The sequence below is a fragment of the Acomys russatus genome, chromosome 5 (genome assembly GCF_903995435.1).
Source record: "Acomys russatus chromosome 5, mAcoRus1.1, whole genome shotgun sequence".
NCBI classification, from domain to species: Eukaryota; Metazoa; Chordata; class Mammalia; order Rodentia; family Muridae; genus Acomys; species Acomys russatus.
Genome location: NC_067141.1, coordinates 3,130,157 through 3,157,891, shown reverse-complemented (window position 1 = coordinate 3,157,891; position 27,735 = coordinate 3,130,157). Strand labels below are relative to the sequence as shown.

At 46.4% G+C, this 27,735-nt stretch overlaps 1 protein-coding gene across 2 annotated transcripts in view; it reads right to left on the bottom strand.

Moving 5' to 3' along the window:
• The window catches only part of Prkcb (protein kinase C beta), a 345,671-nt gene that overhangs the window by 56,843 nt on the left and 261,093 nt on the right, over positions 1 to 27,735 (bottom strand). For both annotated transcript variants that reach the window (XM_051145188.1, XM_051145187.1), the window contains exon 10: positions 14,018 to 14,191. In XM_051145188.1, coding sequence (XP_051001145.1) covers positions 14,018 to 14,191 — 174 coding nt within the window. The remainder of the gene's footprint in view (positions 1 to 14,017; positions 14,192 to 27,735) is intronic.

Below are 27,735 nucleotides of genomic sequence, written 5' to 3'. Positions count from 1 at the left end.
GGTCGTTCTTTATTCTGCTGTCTTTTGGCTTGCAACTGCAGGGCCTGCACTATTTGCGGGAAACTAAAATCCCCCTCATGTTCTCAGCCTAAAAAAACTGTTTCCTCTAAATTAACCCACCCAGTCTAAGTCAGGTCTACTTGATATAGTCTTTCGTGAGCCTCCGTGGAGGTCCCCTCCGATCACAGCATGGCTTGTAATTATATATGTAACTTGATGATAGTCTGTTTATCAATTCATCAATTAAATGATGAAATACTTACAGAGCCCTATTAGATGACACTTGCTGGAGAGAAAAAACAATGAATAAAGGCAACAAAACCCCAGCCTCTGTGTTTCTGCTCAGTGGAGCGACATTGCTAAAGATAATGCTAGAGGTAATAAACAGGGTGTCAAAAAGTAGTGAGTGCTATGTAAAAGATGATACAGGTTAAGGAGACTGGGATGCTGGTGGATGAGGCAGGGAAAAGACTTCCAGCAGTAGTAAAGGGCTCAGGATAAACCTCACTGAGAAGACGCTTGAGCAAACTCACCCAGAGCAGGTATGTATCTGGTGGAGGAAACAGCCATGTAAAGGCTGAGGGCAGAGCATTTACCTACTGTACCTTACGGCCTATCAGGAACCAGTAAGAGCAGAGAGGAGGAGAAAGGAGAAGGTGGGAGAGGCGACCAGAGACAGGCTGATTCAGATCGTGTAAGGGGATTTGTTCATGGGGAAATGTTAAGATTTGGGGCTCCCATCATAGATGTCCTCTGAGAGACTCCACCCAGCAGAGGATAGGGATAGATACAAGGACTGCAGCTGGACTCTGAGCAAAGTGCTGAGAGTTGCATGGAAGAGTGGGGGGATGGAAGGAAGCCGAGGGTTCAGGACCTCCACAAGGAGACTATCAAGTCTGGTGGATCTGGACCCAGGGGGACTTGCACAAACTGATGCACCAACCAAGGACATTGCAAGCAGAGAGCCTAACCCCCCTGTTCAGATGTAGGCAATGAACAGCTAATTCTCCCTGTGGGGAAGAGGAGGACTGAGGACTGCCTCTGACACAAACTCTGGTACCTGTGATTTGATCACTGCCCCTTGGCGGGGCAGTCTTATGGGCACACAGAGGAAGTGGAGGCAGGTTATCCTGATGAGACCTGATAGGCTGAGGTCAGACGGTGGGGGAATCCAGGCAGATGCTGGGACTTGCTACTGGACTGCAAGTGGAGTTCTGAGAGTGGTATGGAAGAAGAGGGTGGAAGGACACAGAGGGTTCAGGAGCCCCACAAGGAGACTATCAAAACCTGTGGATCTGGACCCAGGGGGGCCTGCACAAACCTTTGCACCAACCAAGGACAGTTCATGAAGTCAACCTAGACCTCCTGTTCAGATATGGCCAATGGACAGCTCATTCTCCATGGTAGTGGGGACAGGGGAGACTGCTTCTGACAGGAACTCTGGTGCCAATTTGATCATTTCCCTTTGGTGGGAGAGGTCCAGAGGGCACACAGAGGAATATGATGCAGGCTATCTGGATGAGGCCTGATAGGCTGTGCTCATATGATGGGAGAGGAGGTCCACTTCTGTCAGAGGTCTAGGGGAGGGAAATAGGGTGGAAGAGGGAGGGAGGGTGGGAATGAGAAGACAAGAGTGAGGGGATAATAATCAGGATGTAAATGTGAATAAATTATAATAAATAAACATTTTTAAAAACCAAAAAATAAAAAATTTGGCTCTTCGTTTTATGAGTGACAGTCTAGTGATGGCTAGTATGGAATGTCTGCCATCTCTGGCCAAAGCAATCTGTCTATGTAAATTAATGAGCGAGTGGATCAATGACACAGGATTTCATGGGCACCTGAAATAGCATCATGAGTGGGAAGGTTGGCAAAGATGTGCTGCCTCAGAAGTTTCTCTGGAGACAGGCCTCAATAGATCACTCTGTGTCCCTGGGCTCGTGTGCCCTGTGTATGAATGAGGGCAACATAACAAGGCATCTCCAACAGAGTGTGGCTCTAGCCAAACACGCAGAGCAGTGCACTGTGACAAGAATGAGAGGGTGTCACCCGGTTTCTCAAACAAACCAGTGATGTATCCTACTTTAACTGGTCACCAAGTCAACTTGGTGGGCCATAGTCAAAATTTTTAAAGTGGAAAATTAAGCAAGAATTGGAATGGAAGGGAACTTGAGAATAAAAGAGAAAGGGCCAGAGTCCCGTGTGCAGAGTGCTTGTGAAGTGTGGGCCGGGTTGTTTAATGTGTTTGGTAAAGCTGAGGTGTGATGTACACATTGGTCTTACATGGAAAAGTTACAAAGCTCCTGGGAGGGTTGGAACACTGGGAGGATAGGAGAAAGCAGGAAACCACAGGGCAGAGGTCCCAGCTTCAGAATGAGCACGGCTTTGGAATGTAACTCTGCTACTTACTAGCTGTGCAATGCCAGGCAACCATTCAACCTCTCTGATCTCCAGCCTTCCCTTTACTTCCTCACCTGCTCCTAGGGCACTTAACAAGATGGCATGTACAGCCTCCCTAAGGGATTTTGGCCATAGAACAAATAGTTAATCCAGCATTTGAAGGGAAAAAAAAACATTCCTTTCAGCTACTCTATATAAAAGGTACCGTGTGTTTGTCAAGTGTGTATTTAATAGTTATTGCACAGACAATAATAACACAAAGCCACAGTCATCAAACACTTGATGTGACCTGAGTTAAATGCTTTGTGTGTTTTTAAAAAAAAATCTCCTTTGTATCTCTAAACGACCCAACACGGCAAACCGTCCTCCTCCATCTTAATACATGAAAGCTGATGCAGAGAAAGGTGACTGGTCAACAGTCACTCAGCTGGTAAGTGGCAGAGCTAGGGTTTGAACCAAGGTGGATCAGTTCTAGCGTCAACACTTAAAGCCTCTCACCATGCTGCCCCCAGTGAGTCCAAGCAGCATGGAAGCTTCTGGGCTAGACAAAGTAGAGGGATGTATGGATGCATCCTTCCTTCGAAGTCTCTAGCCCAGGGCAGGGGAGGTTCACAGTACTTTACCCATGCACGCATCTGGAGCTGCAGGTTTACAGCAAGCAGCACACGTCAACCAATTATACACTTTTTGAGATTTTTTTCCCCCTCAGACCAATACTGTTTCCTCTTCTAACAACCTAATGAGAGGCAGAGATGGAAATGGGAGAATCGAGTATGCAGTTTGCACAAAAGTCACAACGAAGATGGTGGCATAAAGCAGGCAGTACACCAGAGCCAACGACACTCAGCCCCTGATTCTTGGGGTGGGGGGTGGGGGAGTGGTGATAGAAAACAAGCCTAAAAATAGCATCTGTCTTTGCTGCACACTAAAGAGAAGCAAAACACTTGCTTTTAAAAATTATTTTTAAAACTAGCAGATGGCATCGGCCACAGAGGGAGAAGTGAGGGAGAGATTTTACTTGCTTGATTTCTGGCTGGATTAGCTTAGCTTGCCCCCATCCCCAGACTCAGTAGTCGGAATCCTAGCACCATGATGGCCCCACTGAGGGTAATGCTTTATGATCTGTTTCCAGTGCTAATTGTGTCTGGGAGAACCCTGTCGCCCGCCATCTTTGAAATGTACTGGGCTAGCTTTGGCCCACTGGTGCCTTGGTTATTAAATGTTATGGCGGGCATCTTGCTGCCCCTTTGCCTCTGAACACTTAATGATGCCCAAGCTGTGTCAGGTGCCACTTCACCGCCAGTCTTGCTGCAGTGAAAACCCCACAGTGCCGCCCAGGGTGAAGGAACCACCAAACACCTTTCCAAATGGCAAACGTTTCCATTTCTCAAAACAGGGTAGCAGATCATTTCAAGTAATCATAGGGGCATAGGTCTATACTTTTTATAATTTGTGTTTGTGGAGCTTGAAAATATAAACATAGAAAACTTCTTATTTCATGGATATTATTTCTGAAGAGGAAGAACAAGGCACATAGAGTCAAATATTACAGGGAGTCATGGGTGGGACCAAATCATGTCTGAAAATGATGAAAGAGAGGATGGAATTTCAGCTGTCTTCCTGGATGAATTCAAGTTCTTCCCCAACTTTTACTCCTTTATTAAGATGCACCTATTTAAAAATTAATTTTAGAAATTCAGATGATAAGGTTTTATTGTTATCATTGTTTGTTTTGTTTTGTTTCTGAGCATGCTGGGACAAACTTATAACGAAGCAATTGGGAGGCTGAAACAGAAAGATTGTAAGACCATCTTGGGCTACATAGCAAGACTAAAATAAGTACATAAGTTAAAATTCACGTTTAAAACAGTACCATAATTATTTTATCACATTAAAACTTCATAAATGGAAACTCATTGTCCCTGTTAAAAACATAAACTCAGTCTGGACTCTGCTATTTCCATTCCATATCCAATTTGACTTTGGTGCATCAATACCGTGAAGAACTTATTTTTTAAAGAAACAAACAGCATTTGTCTATACCACAACCTTCTGTGTCCTACAGTAGTCAGAAATGACAATGTCTGAAAAGTCCCGCAGAGGACGTCTAGAGCGAAGCTAGCACAAATGCAAGCTTAAGGACATTCTCTGAGTAAGAGGAAGATGCAGAACATGTCCCTAGAACATCCAGAATCTTGGTTAAAATGTACATATAACTAATTCAAACCACATTCAAAACAAGTGCAACAGAAAATAATGGCATCAAGAGACCCAGGACCTGGGCTCACAGGGACTCACAGAGACTGAGCCACCAACCAAAAAGTACCCATAGTCTGGACCTAGACCCCCTACACACATGTAGCAGATATGCAGCTCGTTCCTCATGTGGGCTCCCTAACAATTAGAGCTGGGGCTGTCCCTGACTCTGTTGCCTCCCTTTGGATCCTTTTCACATAGCTGGGCTGCCTTGTCTGACCTCAGTGGGAGAGGATGCACCTAGCCCTGCTGCAACTTGATGTGCTAGGGTAGATTGGTACCCATGGTGGGGATGGGGGTGGGGGGGGCTTCCCTTCTCTGAGTGGAAGGAGGGGAGGGAATGGGGGAGGGGCATAAGAGTGGGACTGAGAGGAGAGAAGGGAAGGGGCTGCAATCAGGCTATAAAGTGATTAAATAAATAAATCAAGAAAAAGAAAACTATACACAATGAGAGAGAGACAGAGAGAGAGAGAGAGAGAGAGAGAGAGAGAGAGAGAGAGAGAGAGAGAGAGAGAGACGCACCAGAAGCATTCACTTGGGGTGTCAACTAACTAGGGCCTCCTCCATAGCCCCCGACTCTTCCTCAGTTAGCCCCCTCCCCACCTCCCTGGGGCTTGACTTCATTCTTTACTCTTTTTACAAAATCATTGCCTCAGAAATTCCTTGTCTTGTTTTGATAAGAGTTTACTTGATGGGCCGCCCTCCCCCATATAAGAACCATAAAAGTATTTATTGAGGGTCCACTCAAAGTCCAGCATGGCTCTCTGCCTCTCACAACGGCTCTGAGCCTCTCTCTGGGCAGATGCATGCTGACTTGTATTTCTACCCTTTCCCTCTCTCCTGAGCTCCAGCTGGCTCCAAGATGTCTCTAAGTGGGTGTTCCACTGTCATCTCCAATTAAAAGCTTAGAAAGGCAAACTCACCACCTTTCCCTCCAAACTAGCCAGTCTGCTCAGCCTTCAAGATGCCTCTTCAAAACCGACGTTGCTACGGGCCTCTAAGCTGAAAGCGGCTTCTGTGTGTTTTCAATTCTCTTTTCTTCGCTATCTCTTGTATTCCAGCAGTAAACTCGCCAAGCTGAAATCCCTGTCTGTTATCAGGTCATGCACAATGGTTGTGCAGAATTTCCCAAATTTGGAATGTTGAGTTCAGGGGGTGGTCATTTAAAATGACAACTGCCAAGCATACGCACAATTCATCTGAGGGCCTGCACGTGGAGCCACGGAATGTGTAGGAGACAATCCTGCCCCCAAGAAAACTGAAATAGAGTGTGGCAAGATGGCTTGCATGGTGGCGAGGGGGACACCTGCCGTTTTCTCTGTGATTATGGTGCATATGTGTATGGTGCATGTACATACGTGTGTATAGATACACGTGCCCATGTTGGTGTATGTAGAGTCCATTGGATGGCCTGCTTTATCACTCTGCCTTATTTTGGGGGGTTAGGGTCTCTCACTGCTGCCAGCAAGCTCTAGGGATGCCCGTTTCCGCCCCTCACAGCACTGAGGCTACAGGAACATGAGGCCATGCACAGCTGTTTATATGAGAGCTGGGATCCAAGCTCAGTTCCCTGTGCTTATGGAGCAAGCACTGTCATCCATTGGGCCACGTCCCCAGATCCTCTGCCATTTTTCATGAGACCTCGGAGAGGACACCAACCATGTGGGCAGCTATCCAATAGTGTTCTAAGATGAGTTGTGGTGCGTTGTCTCCACATTTTTGTCCCATAATTTTCCTAGGCCAGTCCGTGAATTCAATGTGTCTGTAAGTTGCTCCCTTTATCACACACAGCCATCTGCTTCTCTCTGGAGAAGCTGTGAAGTGCTGTGATTAAGAGCTTTGTCTTGGCATCAGCCAGTCCTGGTTCACAGCCTAGTTAGATGGGATACTTGCTCTGAGACCTTGCGGTTGGTTGTTCGTACTCTCTGTTTTCCTAAATGGAGGAGAGTCACGGCAGCTTCTCATCCACATGGGGTGCTTCCGCGTCAGAAATGCATACCAAATCTGGGCAAATTCACAACGCTTCATTGACGTGAATGTGTGGTCAAGGAGGTGCATCCACACTCAACTCTCCTCTCTCCCATTTTATAGTGTGAGCATCCCACATCCAAAGCAAGAACTTGCTGCTCCTTTCATGCCAGCTTCTTATTGCCCCTTCATGCAGATGCAACGGTCCTGAGGTCTAGAACCACCTTTGTTCTTCTGGGGACTTCACAGAAGCTGATTATCAAATGAATGTGCATGTTCACCATCAAGACAGTAGAGAGACCCAGACTACCTTTGTCCCACACGCCCTAGCACTTACATTCTGTTGGCATTTCTGAGTCCTTCCCTGCATACAAGGTCCTCTCATCATTAGAAGCCTGAAGCCCTGATAGCTGCCAAGTTCCCAGGAGCCCCTTGGGCACTAGCTTCTCCCTCCTGTGAGGCACTTAAGACTGTATCTGTGTCTGAATCTCCATGGACTAGATTGGCATCTCCCACTTCACAGGAGCACCAATTATTCCTTCCTATTAGATACGGCACTTTTAAAAATAAGGTCCCTACTGAGTCAGTGGTACCTAATAAGCACTTGGTTGGGCCAGGAAGGAACATCTGGCATAAGCTGAACCAATCAGATTCTCTTTCCTATGGTTATCAATTGGAACTCAGGAAAGTCGCTGGATATGAACTTGAGAATCCAGTCTTACCACAGCAGTGAGATGCACAGAAAGAATGAGAAAGAAGACAAAGCCTGCCTTAAACTCACATATTCTAGTTCCTTCCAAAGCCAAGCACCCCTATGCCTGCATTTCTTTCCCATAAGGTCTTTCCTAGTGTTAGGAATTTGTTTTTGTTAATGCATGAGACAGCTTAATGTGGGAGGGAAATATTCTATTTCTTACAACCCAGTCATCTCTGACCAAGACCCCTGCCAGAACCTTCTTCAGCATTGCCCTAAGGTCCAAGCACGTTCTTGGGCATTAGTGTCAAACCAGATATGGCCTGAGTCACCACAGTCCCTTGGGTGCTCTGGGGGCTCAATGGGCATGACACCAATAAGTGGAGACCATCCCCATCCCCTTCTCTGTCTTCCTTTGTATTCTGGGTTGATGCTTCTCCCAGCATGCCTTGCAGCTGAGTTATTGCTGGGCCATGGCAGCAAATCTGGGGAGGAAGTAACTTCTGTCCTTCAATGACTCATGAAATCTAATTCTATTTAAAAAAAAAAAGAGGTGCATATGTTCAATTGAAAAGAAAACAGTTAAAATAGATGTTTTGCTGAAGAAACTTAACTGCCTGTGCCCACTGGCAGTTGGGAAATTACATGAATGTGCCTGGTTGACAATTGTCCCTGAGAAAAAGTGCAAAAAGACTGGAGGAAATGAAATTATTTTGTGCCTGTGCAGCAAGGGGCCCCAGCCCAGCTCTAATCATGGAACCAACCTCCACTTAGTGTTTGTTAGATTTGGTGTGCTGTCTCTTTTAATCCCCGCGTAATGGGCTCCTTTTATGAGATGATGAAACCCATATTCAGAGCTGTTAGCGACTTTCTAGGAGTCCTACAGCCGGTAATCACAGGTCCATAGTCATCTCCTTGGGGAATGCTTGCTTTGCCCTGTGTGTTTCTGGGACAACCCACTAGAATGTGATTTGCCTGAAACTGGCTCATCTATGAGCAATTCTCTAAAACTTAACTCCCCTCCAAAAGCTTTTGCATCTATTTTGCCATCTTGTGGGCATTTTTTAAAAAATTTAAGAGGCTGAGCAGATGGCTCATATGGTCTTATCTCTGCGAGCCCTTGCCTTGCTGTGTAAGTATGAGGGCCCAAGTTTAAATCCCCAGCGCTATGTAAAGACTTTGTAACCCTAGTTCTGTGAGGGGTAGAGGATATGCTGTACTGGATCATGTTGGTCCTTGTCTCAAGGCAATAAGGGACAGAGAAGGTCACACGATGTCTGCTTCTGGACTGTGTGCATGAGTATGGATGCCTGCACACACGTGTGTGTATAGAACACACACACACACACAAAATTGTAATTGCATTATTATAGACAGTTCTGAAATATTGGCAACTCAAGGAGAAGACGGTTACCTACAAATCCTTCCCTGAATCTTATTAATATTTTGATTTGGCCATATCAATCTTTTCCATGTGCTGAACACATCTGAAATACATCAAATGAAATTTCATATTCTATATTTCCACTAAACATGGAAAATGTCATGCGTATTATTAAAAGGTTTGAAAATACAGTGTAAGGATACTTCTGGCAGGGTTTTGCTTTTTCTAAACAACTTTTAAATAATGTGCTTTGGGTCCAGGTGGTAGTGGTGCACATCTTTAATCCCAGCACTGGGGAGGCAGAGAGAGGCAGAACTCTGTGAGTTTAAGGTCAGTCTGGTCTACAGACAGATCAAGTTCGAGGACAGGCAGGGTTATTTAGAGAAACTCAGTCTCAAACAAACAAACAAACAAACAAACAAACAACAAAAAACACTCCCCAAAGAGCTTTGTGTCATTTCAAAAATGGAAGGAAAAAACCCACAAAAACACAAAACAAAAAATTATTCAGGGTATTATTGGATGCATTTCACTTTCATCTGTTTTGACCATTTTATAGATTTTTTTCGGTGTCTATCAAGGACTTTAAATTTTCAAAATGCTACATCTCTAGAAAAAAATTATCAAGCTTGAAGTATGCTATAATAGATTTGTCGCTCTTTTAAAGATAGCTGATTCATAAAGGAATTCTGGGTCACGAAATACAACATGACAATCCGCTCAGACTAAGCTGGCCCTCTGGCTGCTCCTCAGACACAGGGAGTGTGCGGCTGCCTGGGGCTTTCACATGTGTTCTCCCTGCTCTCTGCCACTGCTGTGCCCCTAGATAGCCCTGCTCGCTCTGGTCTCTGCTCAGATGTCAGGCTTTCCTTGACGACCCCATCAAGCAATGCCATCTCACAGCACCGGTGCACCCAGCTCCAGTCTGTCTACTTTTGTTGCTCTGGTCATTTTTCTGTCTCCCTGCTAGAATGGGAATCCCAGAGGAATGGAGGACTTAATCTCCTGCATGGTGACACTGCAGGGACTTGACACGATGGGTTCAACAAACAAATACAAATGTGCTGAAATAATTGGGCATGAGAAACCTGACACACTGGGCACAATGCTCTGGCTTTCAGGGATGTTGCCTGCTCCATCCGGCTCTGCTGTGCACCCCTCCAAAGCCAAGGGTACAATGGTGCTAGTATGTGAACTGTGCCAGACGACCATCCCAGGAGGCTCTGCCTGGAAACTTCTGTGCTCATCTAAGGCACAAAAACAACAGCCATGGTGCTCCCCGCATCTAGTCACTTGCAGGGAGAAAAATCTTAGCTAACTGTTGCAGTGTCCATGCAGAGTGTGGGTGACGCTTCACGGTGGTAAGAACACTGAACAGGCCATTAGGGAAACCCTGCCTCTAGTTCTGGGGTTCCCATTTGTCAATTCTGTGACCTGAGTCACTTTATTTTTCTTGAGGTCAATTTCCTTTGGACAGAAACACAGACAATTGTGGTGAAGCGTGGTCACCACCATAAAAGGGAAAATGTCCTGTTTATCATAAACAGCAACGTCAGGCAGGAGGGGGACAGCAAAGTCTTCCAGACTTGGAGTTCTGGAGTCTTCTAGAATAAATACAGGCTCTATGAATAGCCAGCTGTGTGGTAATACACAAGCTATTTAACTTCTCTGACTGTTAGCATTCTTATTTGTGATGTAATCTTCTAAAAGAGGGGCTGGACGGGTGTGGTGAAACACTGTGACTAGCGATGACTGGGGCCCCTGTCACCGCTCCCCGATGCTTTGGGTCCCGTTTACAACATGGTTACTGTGGTTTGAATAGGAAATGTCCCTCATAGGCTTGGTTCCCAATTGGTGACACTGTTTGGGGAGGCGTGGGTGGCAGAGCCTTGCTGGAGGAAGTGCACCACTCGGGGGTGGGACTTGAGGTTAAAACACCTCACCAATTTCCAGTTGGCTCTCTCTGCTTCATGCTTGTGGTTGAGACACGAGCTCTTTGGCTTCTTGTTCCAGCCACCATGTGCCATGCTCCCCCACTGTGATAGACTCTTATCCCTCTGGAATCCCAAGCCTAAATGAACCCTTCCTTCTATCATTTTTCTTGGTCAAGATGTCCTCCACAACAGCAGCAAACTCTCAACGGTCACTGGTGTGGTCACCTTGGTGGTGTCTCGGCATGACGTAGCTCAGCTTAAGTAGGAAGAGCTGGGGACCTAGCGCTGTGTCCCTAGAGAAACGCTCTGTGTCCCCGATCCTTGGTTCTCCAGCTGTGGACAACCCCTACTGTCACATCTGTGTGTGGCTGGGATGAGGCGTCTCTGAGGATTCACGCATGCTCAGTGTTCCGACAGAAAGTCAGTTTCACCCCAGAGGTAGGGAAACCGAGGAAGTGGAAATGTGATGTGTAATGGAGGAGGTGAGAGGTGACAAGACCAACTGGAAACATTTTGGGGTTCACCTGAGGGGTGCCAGGTAGAATGATATCCAGGTCACCCACACTTAAAAGACCTCCTTATATACCAGTGTATCCTTTAAGTGTATTAGTAGTCCAGCTAGTCTGCAAATCCTAGCCCTGACTGGATAGCTTCAGGTACTAGCTGTATGACCTCAGTCCCCTTATCTGTGAAATGGGCATAATAGTAAGATCCATCTAAGAGTTGCCTGGAAGCTTAACTTTGTGACTCCCATGTCACACATAGAGGGGACATTATAATATTTATTTTGTGCAAAATTAAAATACGTGTACTTATTCCAGAAGATTCAAGTCTAGTTCCCAGCACCCATATTAAGGGTCTGTACTTCCAGATCCAGGGCCTTCTGGTTTCCACAGGTACCCCCATATACATACACACACATACACAAACACACACACACACACACACACACACACACACACACACACACTTTTAAAATTCAGGCTGGATGTGATGTCACATGCCTTTACTCCTAGCACTCAGGAGGTAGAAGCTTAAGGATATCTTTGAGTTGGAGTCCAGCTTGGTCTACATAGACTCCAGGACAGAAAAGACTACATGGGAGACCCTGTCTAAAACAAACAAACAAACAAATAAATCTTTTATAAAGAAAAAAGTAACATAAGTTGGGACATTTTATGTAATGAGAAAATGCACTGAGCAGGGGTGGGGTGGGTGGGTGTCTGTGTGAACACAGGTGAGATGGCTGTGTGTCTATCTGAACACAGGTGAGGTGTCTGGGTGTCTGCTCCTTTTCCAGGCCTTTTTGCTTAGAGCAAATGGATTTTTTCAAGCATCCCCCGTCCCACTACCCCCCCCCCGCCAAAGCCCCTAGAGATGGATTAACCATTTTATTTTTATCAACTAGTGAGAATATTGTCTGTTGCATCTCTCGACTTTCTGGAGTGGGAGACTGCCTAGAAGGAGTCGCAGAGCCTCTCCCCATGCAGGACAGTAGTCCACGATGCTCAGGGATCTTAGTCCCTTCTCCCTGGCATGAGGCAGCACCTAAAGCAAAGCCTAGAGCTTAGTACTATTGCCACATGAATGTGGCTCTTGCAATATAATTCCAGAAAACTGAAACACAGATGGGGGAGGCCACTTACCATCCAAAGAATAACCTCACTTCCTTCCACTCTGATGGCCACTTAAAAACAGCTCATTACTAATGAAGAAACTGTCCTTTAATGAATATTAGTCACAAATAACTCCTGTTTCTCCCCATTTCAACATACCCGACTGAAACTGCATAATGCCACTTGAAGTCTGCCACTGGCCTGCTTACCAGGCATCTGTCGTCCACACACAAATGCCCTTGAGTCAGTTTGGGAATCAGACGTGGAAAGGGGGAAGGGGGTGTCTCAAGAGTTATGTTCTAATTCTGTTAACACCTGGACCCCTTCCAGACTGAGTTCCCCAAGGTAACATTCGAGATATTTGGCTTCTTTTGTAACTGACCTTTGCCAAGCACCCATACGATACAAATTATCATTTACCTACAGTTTTATTTACAGCCACTCTCACTTTTCCTTAAAGGTTTACTTTACAAGCAAGTTTTAATCTTCCTTAGAGCACAGTTGTGAACCAATTCATTATCCAGAAGCTTAAACAAAGGGAAGAAATGAAGCATCAATTCAGTCTTTTTCTGTATGAAACAGATCACCAGGGACCAAGTGAGGGGGAGCCACTCTTTGTAAGGAGTATTCCAGTTAGCAAATGCAAAACAGTTATGCATTCCAATGAGCTACCGGACTTAGTGCTGAGATCAGTCTGGGCCAACATCACCAAGATCCCTTGAGCATCTCCTGCCTTCAGGTGAAAGAATGCATCCAGAACCTGCAGTCTTACTAGGGGCTAGAAGCTGAGTCTGACCGAGCCTCTAGACCTAGCTGCCAATTTTCAGAAAACTGCAAGGGGCAGCAAAGCATGCAGAGGTGCTGGGAGATTGCAGTAAGCAAACCGCAGACTGAACTCATTACTGAACGAATGGCCCCGAATTTTCAGCAGACCAAAGAACAGATAAAAGAAGGCGATGAAAGGGCCCTGAGAGCTCACTTGACTAGCGACGAAAGGTATAACAAATTAGATGTAGAATACAACGGCATCCATCCCATCTCACACAGAAGGGAAGATGGAACGTCGGCATCTTCAGTGGAAAGGCCACTGGGCATTCACAGAACCACATCTGCAGGAATGAACTCTTAATTTGCACTTTTGCTCTGGCCTCGTCTCCTGGACAATGGAGGCCAACACCTAACTGGAAAACGGAAGGGTCAGAACCCACTGAGCCGGCATCTTTCTCTCATAGGGGCAACAGACAGCATATGAAATCCCCTGCTCGTCCTGATAGCCATGTTTTGAACTCACCAGGCCTTGTCTACAACCCTGAGCCCAGCCTCAGATGCTCATCTCTGGGCTGTGTTCTCAGGAAACCCTCCTCTGTGAAGGCCCCTAACAAAGGCCTCGGCAACCTGCAGAGATGTACGCATGCTTCTCCAAGGGGTTGGGAGGGCTGACTGCAACTATCTAGAAGTACAGACTATAAGCCTTGCTGAGTCCCTGTCCTCAAATCACCCCTCAGTGTTATAAAAGGCTCAGATTATCTGGTTATAAAACTATTTGCCCGAGTTGGGACAGCATCTGCCCAAGGGGACAGTGCTCAGCGGCAACCTTGGGAATTGTCAGATGACTTCTGTGGGCCCGGCGTCCTTCACAAGACAAATAACCCAGGTATCACCAATGGCTCAACATCTCTTCGGGATGGCTACTGTTAAGATAGCATTATTGGCCAGACCCTGTGGAAAGCCTGGACGTGGCCGCTGAGAGCACTGGACCAGTTACCATGGTCTGGAAGCAGGAGTGGAGCTGAGTCAGGAACGGTGGCTTCCCAGGCAGGGCCAGCACGCGCTTCTCCACCATCGTGCACTCCACATCATCATCTTGGATCACCACGTCTTTCTTCAGGATCTTCACAGCGTAGAGCTCATCTGTGCCCTTCCGCTCTGAGAGCATCACCTGGGAAGGACAGCAAGTACATCAGCTCAGTTAGAAGAGGCCTAGAGGACAACCGTGGGGACCTGCAGTCCATGCAGACCCACTCCCAGCTTTGGACAGGATGCTCTGTGTTAACTCGGAAACAACGAGTAACACTTGGCCAGCACCTCACACTTTGAATGGCGAACCGTATCAATAGAAGATGGTTCTAGGAAAGCCGAGCATGTATTGAACCCTTGGGACATCCATCAATAACAACGCCAGCCATCACGGCTAGAATGATAATCATCCGCATGGAATCAGGTTTCGCCGTCTTGTTTTATTCACATAACTTGAAATCTTCAAAAGTGCCAGTATAGGATCAGGAAATACTCACAACACAGGAATGAATGAATGAATGCCCTATTCTGGAAAAGCCTGCTGGGAATGCGGAGAGAATCAAGCAGGCACGTTCCCCGACCCTGAACTCAGGGAGGAAAGAGAACAGACAACCAATTATAGGAACTGTCAATGCATTCCCTGTTTCAACAGCCTCACCTGCTGTCTTGGGCCTCTTTCTACAAGCTGTGGACATAAGCAGGGTCAGCAAAGCAGGTGGCTATGGATGCGGTGTTATTTTCATTATGTTATTATTATCCTTGGTAGTGACCGTGTCAGAGGAAATATGCCCTGCATGCTCTATTCTCCAGGAGCCTCTCAGGAAGCACAGGCTAGGATCACCCATCTGGGAAGGCTTCCCTTGGGAAGAAGTGATCTCTCTGGCTGGCATATTTGCTAAAGACACTCCCTATGTTATCTGTTCTGGAAGCAGCGTTCATCAGCATCATATTTTGGAGTATTTATCAATGTATCGAACAATTGTTGATTTTCATATGTTATTTCTTATTCGCTTTGCATACGATTCTAGGAAGTGGACACTGCTGTCAATCTTATAAGAAACTGGAATATAAGAGGGTAAGTAGCCTGCCAGAGTAGAGCCCAGAGCAAGGGCAAGATTTTAACGCTGGCTTACTTGATCAAAGTTCCTGTTTATTATTATTATTAATCATCATCATCATCATCATCATTATCATTATTATTAATAATTGTGTGCAGGTGCTTGCATGCCATGGCACACAGTGGCGGTCAGATGGCTGTCCAGAGTTGGTTCTCCTCTGTGGGATCTGGCCATCAAACTCACCTTGTCACGTTTGCACAGCAAGCACTTTAGCAATGGAGCCATCCCACCAGCCCAATGTTCCTAGCTTTAAACATTTCATCTGACCTCCAGGAGAAGCCCCAAAGAGGTTAAGAGATTAAGACTAAAGTCTTCCTCCTGGAGCAAGTGAACAAGAGAATGTGACAGACTTGAGTCCGGATGGAATAGGGAGGGACAACCTGGAGCTTACAGGGATCAGCACACCCATGCAGCTCCTGTCCTAACAGAAAAAGGTCCAAGCAGACTCAGCCATGGAGGCTTCTAGGGTCCTGCATCCACACGCTAAATCTTCCAGGCAGACCTCAATAGCTTTCCTGAGCTTGCCCAGCCTCTTGCTTCTACTGTCTTCTCTCACCTTGCAGTCACTGGTGGCAACGGGCACTACAGATGAGGGGTCTTGTAGGACGCTTTAGGAAGAAGGCTTCCGGTGCACAGTTCCCGCAGTGGCCTCTTCTCTGCCTCTGTCTCCCAAAGAGCTGCCTGCCTCAGTGGATGGTACCTGTACCACACTGACTCAGCCCTCAAAATAGCTGCTGGCTTAGGTGGCAATGCAGCCACAGACTGCCTCCGCCCCCACCTCTTCTCTACAGGATACTGGGGTTCCTAGCCCTTGCCAAGGGAGGAACAAGGACCAAAGGAAACCAATGCCCTGAGGCAGAGAGTCAGAAGGAAGTGAGGTTTTCTGCTCTCTGGCTGGAGAGAAAGCTAGGACAGAAGAGTCCAGGGAGCAGCATGGTGATCTGGTTTGGACTAGAGAAATGAGGAGAGCCAGCACCTGAGAGCCTAAAATGTCCGGTCACACCCAGACCTGCACTCAGTCTCCAGGACCCTTAGTGAAGGAACAGGGAGTGACAACACCCAGGACCGTAGGGTGATGACACAACTTAGCCATCTCGCCTGTCCTCATGTGCCTTTTCCACATTTTCTCCTAATATATAAACTGACATTTGCTAACTGTTTTTAATAATCTAGTCACTGCCTGGCACATCTCAGACGTTTAGTTAATGCTTACATGGGAGACAAAGACAGCAAAAGTAAAAATGCAAATAATTAGCCACAGAACTCGCCACGGCCATGGCCACATTCCCCTCGTGTTCCTGGAGTGAAAACAAATCTCTTATTAATTGCGTTGAGCAGTTCCTGGAGATTCTAGAAAATTTAATACCAGCACAAGAGGGTGTGGGTTGTTTGCCCAGCTGTCCCTGCATCTCCAGGGTGAGGATTCCACACAGACTGAAAGGATGTGTTGAAGTAACGTTCTTATCAAATTCCAAGCCACATCTGTTACCCAAGAATCTTCAGGGAGAGATGTGATAAATAGCAGGACTCCAGCGACAGCAAGTAAAATAGAGAAAAGCAGCCCAAGGCCTCCCGGGGGAAAGGGAGGGGACAGGGGGGAGGCTGTGGTTACAAACTTTGCTGCCAGACCCCAATGGCGAGCTGTGCTGAGCATCTTGGCCTCTGCCCACTGAGGGGGTAGAGCTCTGCAGTGGTGAATGTGTGGATTTGAGCATTAGAATGCCTGCTATATCTCCAAGGTTGGCCATAAAGTAGCTGCACCCCATTAGGAAAAGTACTTAGCTTTTCTGAGCCTCAGTTTCCGAATCTGTCAAATGGGTGTGTCAAAAAAAACCTCAGTTGGTAGTCTGGGGAACCCTATGAGACAGAGTGCATGCGAAGGGCAACTTAACACTGTTGGGCAACTGAGGAACCCAGCATTGGACTGTTCCCGAGAGTGGGCACAGCAATAGAAACCTCTAACAACAGAAACATGTCCCTTTCTAAGTTCTGGAGGCCAGAAGTCCAAAAGCAAGATGCTGACAGGGTTGCCTGCTGTTGAGGGACTTCACCCTGTGCCTCTCTCCCAGTTTCTGGTGGCTGCCAGCAAGCCTTGGTGCTCCTTGGCTTGTAGATATCGCTCCAATTTTCACCCCTTTCTTCACACTGTGTCCCTCCCTGTTGTCCTGTGTCTGTGTCCAAATGTTCTTACAGGGACGCATTGCATTAGGGCCCACTCTAATCTGGAGTGATCTCATCCTAACTCGATGACATCCGCAAAGACCTCATGGCTGAGGAAGGTCACTTCCGCACATACCAAGGTTAGAATTTGAGGTTGTTGTTTTGGTTTTTTGGTTTGCTTTTGTTGTTGTTTTTTCTTTTCTTTCTTTCTTTTTTTTTTTTCTTTTCTTTTTTTTTAGGAGGATGAAAGGGAGGACAGTGGATAGAGTTTTAAAAGTCTGCCATCTCTCCTGGGAAAAGGCTCGGCACGGCTAGTCCCTGACCCTAGCTCTCGCAATGGCTTCTGACCCTCTCTGCTTCTGTTGTTCTTACTCGCGAGCTCCACACACGTGTGACATTCCACACAACCAGATGGTGCCCGAGAAAGTCAAGCCAGCTCACATCACTCCACGTTCCTCAGACCTCCTTCTGTCTTCCTGCAGCACATGGCACAAAACGCCTATCTCTCCGGTGGCTCCCTGCCTGCAGGACCTTCCCCCAGGTTTTCAAGCATCTTACCTCCTAATGGCGGGTCACAGTCCACCGTGAGCCCAGCTGTGTCTGGACTACATACCCTCTCTAAGCATGCAGTGCTCATGTCACAGACACCGCTTCATCTCACTTCACAGCCCTTTTGTGTGTATGTATGTGTGTGCACATGTATGGTGTAATCACATGTGTACATGTAAGTGTATTCCCCGTGAGTATGCTTGCACAGGCCAGAAGCTGTCTCAAGTATCCTTCCCTCCTTTGCTCCACACTTTGGTTCTTGAGACAGGGTATTTCACTGAACACAGAGCTCACAACTGTGGCTAGATTTAGTGATCACTGAGCTCTTGACATCCGGGACTAGGTATCTGCCTGTGTCCACCCATCTTCACCCCTAATGGTGCGGTCAAAGATGCATGAAGCTATGCCTGGCTTTTATTTGGGTTCCAGGGATTAGAACTTGGGTCATCCAAAAGAGAGAGCAGGGGCAGGGCTGGAGAGAGAGGCTGGAGAGATGGCTCAGCTGTTAAAAGCTCTGCCTGCTCTTCCAGAGGCCCTGAGTTCAATTTCCAGCAACCACATGGTGGCTCACAACCGTCTATAATGTGATCTGGTGCCCTCTTCTGGCATGCAGGTGTACATGCAGATAAAACACTCATATACTTTAAATAAATAAAGAAATCTTTAAAAAAAAAAAAAAAAAAAAAGAACTTGGGACCTCTTGCTTATGTAGCAGGCGCTTTGCCCACTGAGTCATCTCTCCTCAACCACCCAACATCTCCCATCGCCCACATAGCACCTTCCCTCCCCCACACAGCATCTCCCATGCCCCACACAGCATCTCTCCTCCCCCACAGCATCTCCCCTCCCCCACACAGCACCTCCCATCCCCCACACAGCATCTCCCCTCCCCCACACAGCATCTCCCATCCCCCACACAGGACCTCTCCTCCCCCACACAGCATCTCCCCTCCCCCACACAGCATCTCCCATCCCCCACACAGCACTTCCACAGCAGCCTTTATCTTTTCCTTTAGTGAGGTCAGCTATTTTGCCATCGTTCATATTCCTAACAGCAGCACACAGTCAACAACAAATCGATATTTGTCCACTAAGCGAGTTAACAGATCTGAGTGAGGGAGGGCAGCTACAACTCGCTAGATCTAGGTCACCATATCTGGTTGCCCAGAGCTCCTGCTCCGGCCTTCAAGTGCTTAGAAGATGACATTACTTAATGTGTGTATTCAACTTCACTCAACCCATATTTCCCAAAGAAGTTGAGAGCATTTTGAAGATTATATAACACAAACAAGTGAACTATATGACCCATAAACTACCTCAACACAGATGGTTAAAAATGACTATATACTACATGGTCAATATTTATGCCTGTGTATTTGTATGTGACTGTGTATGTAGTATGTATATTTTTAATACATTATTTTGCCTTCCTTTTCTCTTCCCACTCTCATCTCCCTCTTTACCTCATCTTTCTTCTCTCTCTTCCCTCCTCCCTCTTTCCTAGAAGCTGCCAATACAACCAGCAATACACAAAATGTAATAACATTGATATTTTCTATAAGGAAAGTGATTGTGTTTTCAGGGAGGAAATCGTGCTCTTCCTGGAACTTAGGTCTGAAGACAATTCCTCCCTTACACGCAGAGCTGGGGTGGATGTCGTTCTTGCTGTCACCCCTGTGATGGGTCAGAAGAAGGGTAGAGACACTCTCTGGGAGCTAGCTGTGCTGGCTGTTTCATGACAACCTAACACAGCTAGCATTACCTGAGATGGAGTGGGGGGGAAACCGCTACTGAGAAAATCCCTCCACAAGATTGGCCTGAGTGCTATAAGGAAGCCAACTGAGCAAGCTGTGGAGAGGAGGCCAGTAAGCAGCACTCCTCCGCGGTCTCTGCATCAGTTCCTGCATCCAGGTTCCTGCTTTGAGTTCCCCTCGTGACTTCTGTCAGTGGCAGAGTGTGTGACCTGAAAACTGTAAGGCCAAACAAACCCTTTCCTCCCCAAGTTGCTTTCTGTCTGGGCGGCATTTTATCACAGCACTAGAAATCCTAACAAAGACACTAGCCTAGCAAGCAGAGATGGAGAAATCGCAGCCTGGTGACCTCGGTTGGTACATATGCATCTAAATAGATAAAAAGATGCCAGGACTCAGGGTCCCCAACTCTACTGAGCACAAGGGACATCAGTAAGGTGTTTGAACAGAATTCAGATGAGAAGGGGGAAGAACAAATAAGTAATTAACTCAACGCTCCTGTACCTCCAGTGTACACACCACAGGGAAACTGAGGCCTGTGCCCCATGTCCCCTGTGATCTGCATCCCCTGTGCTAAGTCCACTAAGGCACAGACTTGTGGGCAAGGTTGTGGACAAGCATGGGGCATCATCCGAGGGTCCTGTTGTTCTTGGAGGGGGGGGACGTCTTCAGTTTGCTTCCCACCTGGCCCCTCTGGAGTCCTGCGAGGGAGCAGGGAGGGGCACATTCTTCTCTGAGCTTTAAGGCAAATGCCCCACTAGCTTGCGAAGGCTACTGAGTCTCCACACTACACATCAGAATTCCTTGCAGGGATTTTAGGAGCTGATGTTTGGGCCACACTCCAGACCAATTAAATCAGAATCTTCTAAATATCTGGGGGCTTCCTCTGTGAGGCCTGTGGTGTGGGAGCAGGTTGGGGTGGGAGATGACAGAGAGGTAAGCTGGCTAGGGTCAATCAGGATGGATGATGATGGTCAGGATCTCAAACGTGGGCCAAACACTGTCCAGCTGCTCTCCCTAGGACACTCAGGCACTCACGGGCAGAAATTTGAGAAAAATCTAAATGCATCCTGGTTCCAGGATGAAGGCTTACTTCAGCATCCTTTCCTTTGCAACATGGGAGACATATTAACAGTCTCTGTAATGAAGAACTGAATTACACCATCAGTGGAGTCTGATGATGCAGAAGCTTCTATCTAACAAGAACTGTAAAATCACACAGGTACAAATTCAAGGTCCTGAGTTTGACATTCAAATTCTGACTTTTATGCATGCTATTCTCTGACTTGCCAGGAAGGTTAGTGCAATTTCTTTGTCTCTGTTTCCTCATCTAATTTTCCCTGGCAAGGTCATGGCGAGATCAAATGACATAAACAAGTAAAGACCTGTATTTCACACCAAGCAAGCCATGGTTATTAAAGCAAAGAAACACGGAGAAAAAGAAGTGGGTTCAAATCCCTTCCCTGGGTATAAAATCATCTTCCCCCATTCTCCATATATGTGAGAAAGAGCAGGAATCGAAAGGACAGATCACTATTTCTGTAACATGTGCTCTGGGAGCCTTGCACAAAGCCCAGAATTAAAGGCATGGCCATTAAGAGGGGGCTGGCCCCAAGTCCTCGAGGGGATCCTAAAAAGATCCTCTACAGGAATTTGCATGCTTGGCAGCCGGCAGGGCTTTCCTGTGGAATTGTCAAGTCATCTACTAACATCCAAAATTCCAACAGAGAGCATGGGACTATAGCCCTCAATGCCTGAGCCTCTTAGATGCATGCTGTCTGCCATGCAGACTTCTCAAAGCCCTCCTTCAGACGGCATGTTCAGACCAATGACAAAGCAAGGAGTTTAAATGGCCTCATCCTTTTTTTTTTTTTTTAATTAATTTGTTCTTGTTACATCTCAATGGTTATCCCCTCCCTTGTGTCCTCCCATTCTTCCCTCCCGCCCATTTTCCCCTTACTCCCCTCCCCTATGACTGTTCCTCAGGGGGATTACCTCCCCCTGTATACGCTCATAGGGTATCAAGTCTCTTCTCGGTAACCTGCTGTCCTTCCTCTGATATCAATAGCCTCATCCTTTGTGATGGTCAGCTTTGTCACTGTGACCTAAACTAAAGTTGCCTAGGAAGAGTCTCAGTGAAGGCCTGGCCTCACTGGGCTGGCCCATGAGCGCATCTGTGGGATATCGTCTTAAGTTAAATGACATGGTGAGACACAGTCCAGTGTGGGCAGCACTATTCCCTAGGCAGGAGTACCTGAACTGTCTAAGAGTAGGGAAATCCACTGGGCGCAAGCAAGCAAGCGAGCATGCAAGCATGCATGCCTTGTTTCTCTCTCTCTCCTAGACACAATCTCAAGCTGCAACTGCTGACCTCTCTGTGGTGATGGACTAAAACTCAGGATTGTGAACTAAAATCAACCTGTTCTTACCTAAACTGCTTTTTGTTAGTGTATTCCATCACAGCAACAGAAATGAAACTGGAATGTCCTTTATAAGAAAAAAAAAAAAAAGGACATAAAGTAAAAAGAAAAGTAATGCCAGCCAGGACTCTCTTTCAACGTGTCAGATGTGGGGATCAGACACCGACAAGAGCCATGGTGGAGGCTCAGTGACGTATGGAGTGTGGAGAGTGCCTCAAAGAGTAAGAACTCAGGGTGATGCTGACTTCTTCGTACTTATGAATTCATAATCGATGGGGCGCGCCCATTTTCGGCCTCATTCAGCATGAAGATGTCTGACATGCTCCACATTATCTTGAGGTTCTTGAATTCTGATCCACCAAGGCATATTCCTTTGCCTTGAGTTTTGGATGGACTTTTCTAAGTGTACACATATGTATGTGTTCAAATGATACATGACTCGGTGGCTGCACCAGTTTATTATGAAGTCAGGAGGCACAAGGAGCTCGGTGTGTTTGCCTTTATGAGCAAGGAGGAACTTAGCAGTCTATAAACGGTTCAGGGCCTTTAGTAGCTTGTTTGGGGAAGCTAACCAAACTGGCTTTGCTTACTGAAGGTATATCTCAAAGAAAAACAGAAAAGTGGTGCAATGGGGAAATTGTGTGCAATGGTAGTGGGTGTAGGCCTGGGTGGGACGGAATCATTTCTTCCATGCAATCTTCAAGTCTGTTCAGGAAAAAGACAAAAGTCGTCATGCACAGCAAGGTGGGGAACATAAGCCGGCCATCCCGTGATCCTTACGCCAAGGCTCCTACAGAAGTCTCTCAGGCAAGCATGGTGCTGACACCTTTGTGCACTGTTAGTGAGGAAGTCTGCCATAAATTAAAGGTCAGCCTGGGCTACAAAGTGAGACCCTGTCTTAAAACAATTAAAACTTTTTATGAAATAGAAACATTTATATAATAGAACATGGATCTCTAACAGAAATGAGCTGATTTTAGTGCCAGAGGTCAGGGTAGCAGGCGCATCCAGAATGAAAACCTTTTATTTCTTTATTACTTTCATCATGTGTGCATGTTTGTGTATGTACAGAAACACACGAACATGTATGTGGAGGCCAGAGGACTATCTTGGGTGTTAGTTCTCAGGAACTGTCCATCTTTGTTAGTTTGTTTTAAAAGAACACGCGCAATTGCGTATGTAGACTTCCATGTGGGATGGTGTGTAAGGGCTGTGGTGTGCTGTGAGCTCATCTGGAGGATGCACACTGACTGTGGACGTCACCACAGTGTCATCTCTGCAGAAATGCCAGCTGCGTGTTCTCTACAAGGCTCTTGCTTTCTGAGATTGTTACTTTATTTTATCATACTTTGCTTAAGACATGGTCTCTCTTTCTCTCTAGTCCTGGATAGTCTTAAAATTCTGATCCTTTCTTCTGTCTCAGCCTCCAGAATGTTGGAATTATAGACAAGATCTCTCGATGTAGCCCTAGCTGGCCTGAAACTCAGTGAGCAGATCAGGATGGCCTTAAAAGAAATCACACTGATCTGCTGGTCTCTGCCTCCTGAGTGCTGGGATCAAAAGACATATACTAGCCCCTTTTTAGTTTTGAAATCGGGTCTTTTACTGGTCTAGTTCACTGAGTTCCACCTTCCCCAGTCTTCGATTACAAGTGTGCGTCCCCATGCCCAGGTGTTTGCTTGATTGCTGGGCATGGGGACTCATGGATTTGTGTTTACAGGGCAAGCACTTTTACCGGCTGCTATCTCTTTCGTCCCTAAACCTCTTTAAATGATGCTGCGGTGTCATGTTTTAGGTTTAATTTAGTTGACTTTTTACCCGCTAGCACAGACAACTCTGGGAAAAAATGTAAAGGGAACTTTAGATTAGAGGCTCTTGCTGCCTAGTCCTACCCGGCTCCTGCAAACTCGTTAAATACAATGGGAGAGGCAACTCCCACTGGCTGCAAGAAAAAAGGGAAGAACAAGGAAATTCAAACCTGAGGCTGTTACCAGTGCTCCTGATGAAGTTGCTCAAATGCATCTAATACCAGATGCTTGACTGAGGTATAGTGAGAGATATGCAGAAGTGTTCTCTCTACCGTTGAGGCTGCATCATCTCTAATTACTGGCATTATTAGAAATGCACAGATCGGTAATAGTTACTGAAGGTTTCTTTTGAGCTAAAAATAAACAGTCAACTTGGAAGACCTTACGCTAAGGGAAACGAGCCAGACGCAGAAGGACAAATATTGTAGGTTTTTATATGGGGAATCTGAAAATCGTCAAACTTCAGAAGAGCTGAGAGATTAAGAACTGGGGTACACTCTTAGGAGGTCTCCCTCAGGCACAGACATAGGGGAGGGGAGAAGGAGAGAAATGGGAGGGAGGGAAGAATGGGAGGAAACGGGAAGGGCTAACAATCGAGATGTAATATGAATAAATTAATAAAATTAAAGAATGGAAAAAAAAAAGAACTGGGGCACAGGCAGTGTGGGGATGGGGAGATGCTTAAAAGTCCAATCTAAGGTAAGTATTAGAGATTTAGTGTATGCCATGTGGAAAGCACTGGATTGTATACCTGAAATTTGCTTAGAGAAGCCTCAAGTGTTCTTGGAAGAAAGGAATGAGAAGGAGGAGGGTGGGGAGAAAAGAAAAACTAACAGAGAGCAGAGATGCGTAGTAAATGAATAAACTCTGTGACATGTCTGGTTTAGTCATTTCTTTGAGTTGTATCTTAAGCTTGACAAAGCTAGATGGCTACAATAAAAGCAGATTTAATTTGACTGTTTTGTACATGGCTCTCAAGAAAACAAGCCAGTAATTGATGCCTTTTTACCAAAAGACAATGAGACAAAACCCTTAAGGGTCTGTCATTCATTTAAACAATTAGGCGGCACAAAGAAAGCCTGTTTCTTTATAATCTCATCTGCCTTGTGAGCATTAGGCTGGCTTTGTTGTTCGCCTGACAGACCACTGCGGCTGGAGCCTGCAGCTTCTCTGGGGCAGGAAAGGATCACACTGAGGACAGCGGCTGCTTTGAGGGTTTGCCTCTACTCCCTCTGCCTCGTGACTGCAAGTCCCTCACTGCCTGGGCCTCTGTTTCTTCATCTCTAAACTGGAGATATGACAGCCTTACCTCCTTAGACCATGCTGCAAATTAAATGAATAACACTGAAAATACTCACCTGTGTCCTAGTGCTCAGGAGTAGAGCGTAGATTTCCACAGTGGAGTTTCCTGTGGTCAGTGCACGATGCACCATATAACTCTAGGGGAAACGGATGGGGTGAAGCAAGCCATGCCACCTCTAATCTTACGCATCGTCCTCATTTGCGTATCCCAAATAGCTATTCTGGGTATTAGATGGTTGCAGTCAGCCCTCTGGTTTCTGCTATCGTGTTTGTTGTAGAAAAGATTATAGATGTGTGGCGTTATTAGGACATCACTGTGGGTCTCGGATGTGGGACAAAGAGATGTGTGTGTGTGTGTGTGTGTGTGTGTGTGTGTGTGTGTGTGTGTGTAGGGAGACAGGAGCTGTGGAAGCTCCAAAGTTGGTCAAGCCCATCACATCAGGCATGCTACATAACTGCTTAGTTGCTGAGCTACATACCTAGGCAGGATCCCACCAGGTAGCTCATGTTGGCCTTGAACTTAGAATCTCTTGAGATCTGGGTTTACAGATGTGTACCACTGTGCCTGGAGAGTTAAACCCTGTGCAGATTCTGTGTTTACGGGCTGCATGGCCTCTCAGTAAGATGACATGATTTAATACTGTGGTATTTCCCCTTAAAGAATCAGGCAACATTTAAAGGAATATATAGGACCAAAGGAAATTCTCCCTTTGGCCTATGGACCAGAGAGGTTACTCATTTCTATTCTCCTGGTAAAGGCCTTACTCATACCAAACACACTTTCAGAAGCATGTACCTGTCACTCTTTTGCATGTGTGGCTGTCCCCTCCTTCTTGGGTACAGTTAATTGGATCATATGCACATCTGAACTACATGAGATCACTTGATTCTGCTTTCTGGTATTTTAGACTTCTGGAATAGTCTAGATGTGGGCTTTCCACACAGAAAAGGCTGGTAGGGGCAGTACTGATAGACAACCAGATAGACAGCCAGAGAGAGAGACAGAGGGACACTGACAGGAAGGAGGGTGGTGGGTGGGTGTCCCTGAGGCAGAGACGCAGTTGCTGGGCTCTTGTCAAGAACTCGTCTCGCCCTGCCTTTGGGCATTTCAAGACGCACAGCTGTGTACCACGTATTTCCATTCCTTGGCTCCTTTCACTCTCCTCTCTGTCTCTCTGCAGCCGATGAACCATTATAAACCTGAAACTCCTGATCATTTTCCTCTGTGTAATTAATTTTGTTGAGAGGAAAAAAATGGACCTCATCCTATTTTGCAACTCACTGTCTTCAGAGGACTGAAGTGTCAAGTTACTTTGTTGAGCAGAGACCTGGGAAATGGGGGAAAGTGATTTAGAAAGATGAGCCTGCAAAAAATCACACCGCCATCAGAATTGCATACAGAAGATTGGTGGCTGAGGGGGAGGGGGCTTAAGGGGAGGAGGGCTGAGGGGGAGGGAGGCTGAGGGGAAGAGGGGCTGAGGGGAGGGGGGCTGAGGGGAGGGGGACTAGAGAGGGGAGAGGCACCATAACTGAGACAGAACTACAGAGACAATAGGAAGCCAAGATCAGACAGCAAATGTCAAAAGGCTCCTTGAAAGAGGATTAGGGGGACAGGTAGCAGAGACTCTCAGCTCTCTGCGAGCCATATGATAAAGCAATTTAGCATATGGTGCAGGAAGATAGCAAAGAGGATGAAGAAAGGGGAGTGCGTTTGTCTGCAGGGTTATATAACCACGTCTAATGTATGCATGCATGTGTGTGTGTGTGTATACATGCCACTAATGAGATTAAAATTAGGAGTGACTCCCACAGCTGGGGCCCAAAGACTTTAGCAGAGAAGGTCTCCACTTTTGCTAGGAACTAATGCCCCTTTAATCTCCTCAGGACATTTCCTTTCGTCAGAATTCGGTGCTGCACCTGCTACAAGGTGCTGCATTCCGTTCCTCTGTGTCCACCTGGCTGTTGGGATGCTAGTGTGGAAATGGGGACACCCTTATCTCTTGATTGTGCTTGGCACAGTACTGAGGACCCCCATCTTGGGAGCTCAGGAAAGCATTTTAAGGTCTTGTAAGGGGAGAAACTTCGAGGTGTGGGGTTGAGTCAAATACTCTATTATGCAATGTTGATGTATTTGTCTTTACATCAATGCAATCACAAGATATAAATTTAACTCTTTTCCATGGAAGGAGGAAGAATACACTTAGGCCACTATGTACCTCTGGTAGCCATTTTAGAAATGCCATTTCAAAATAAGGAGTGCTATAGCTGTAATCCTGATACTCAGGAGGTGGAGACAGGAGGGTTCAGAGTTTGAAGGAATTCTGGAGTATACAGCAAGTTCCAGGGTAGCCTAGACTACACAGAGGGACCCTGCTGGAGGAGGAGGAAGAGGAGGGAGAGATGGAAGGAAAAGATGGAAGGAAGGGAAAGTTTGGAAAGATGATGTGAACCCCAAAGTAGAAAACAGTATTCTTGCAAGATTACAAGCAACTGGGATCATAAAACAAGATCCAACAAAGTCCTATCCAGCTCCTCCAAGCCACAACAACTCTCCCAGGTCGCGTCATGGAGAGGTTGC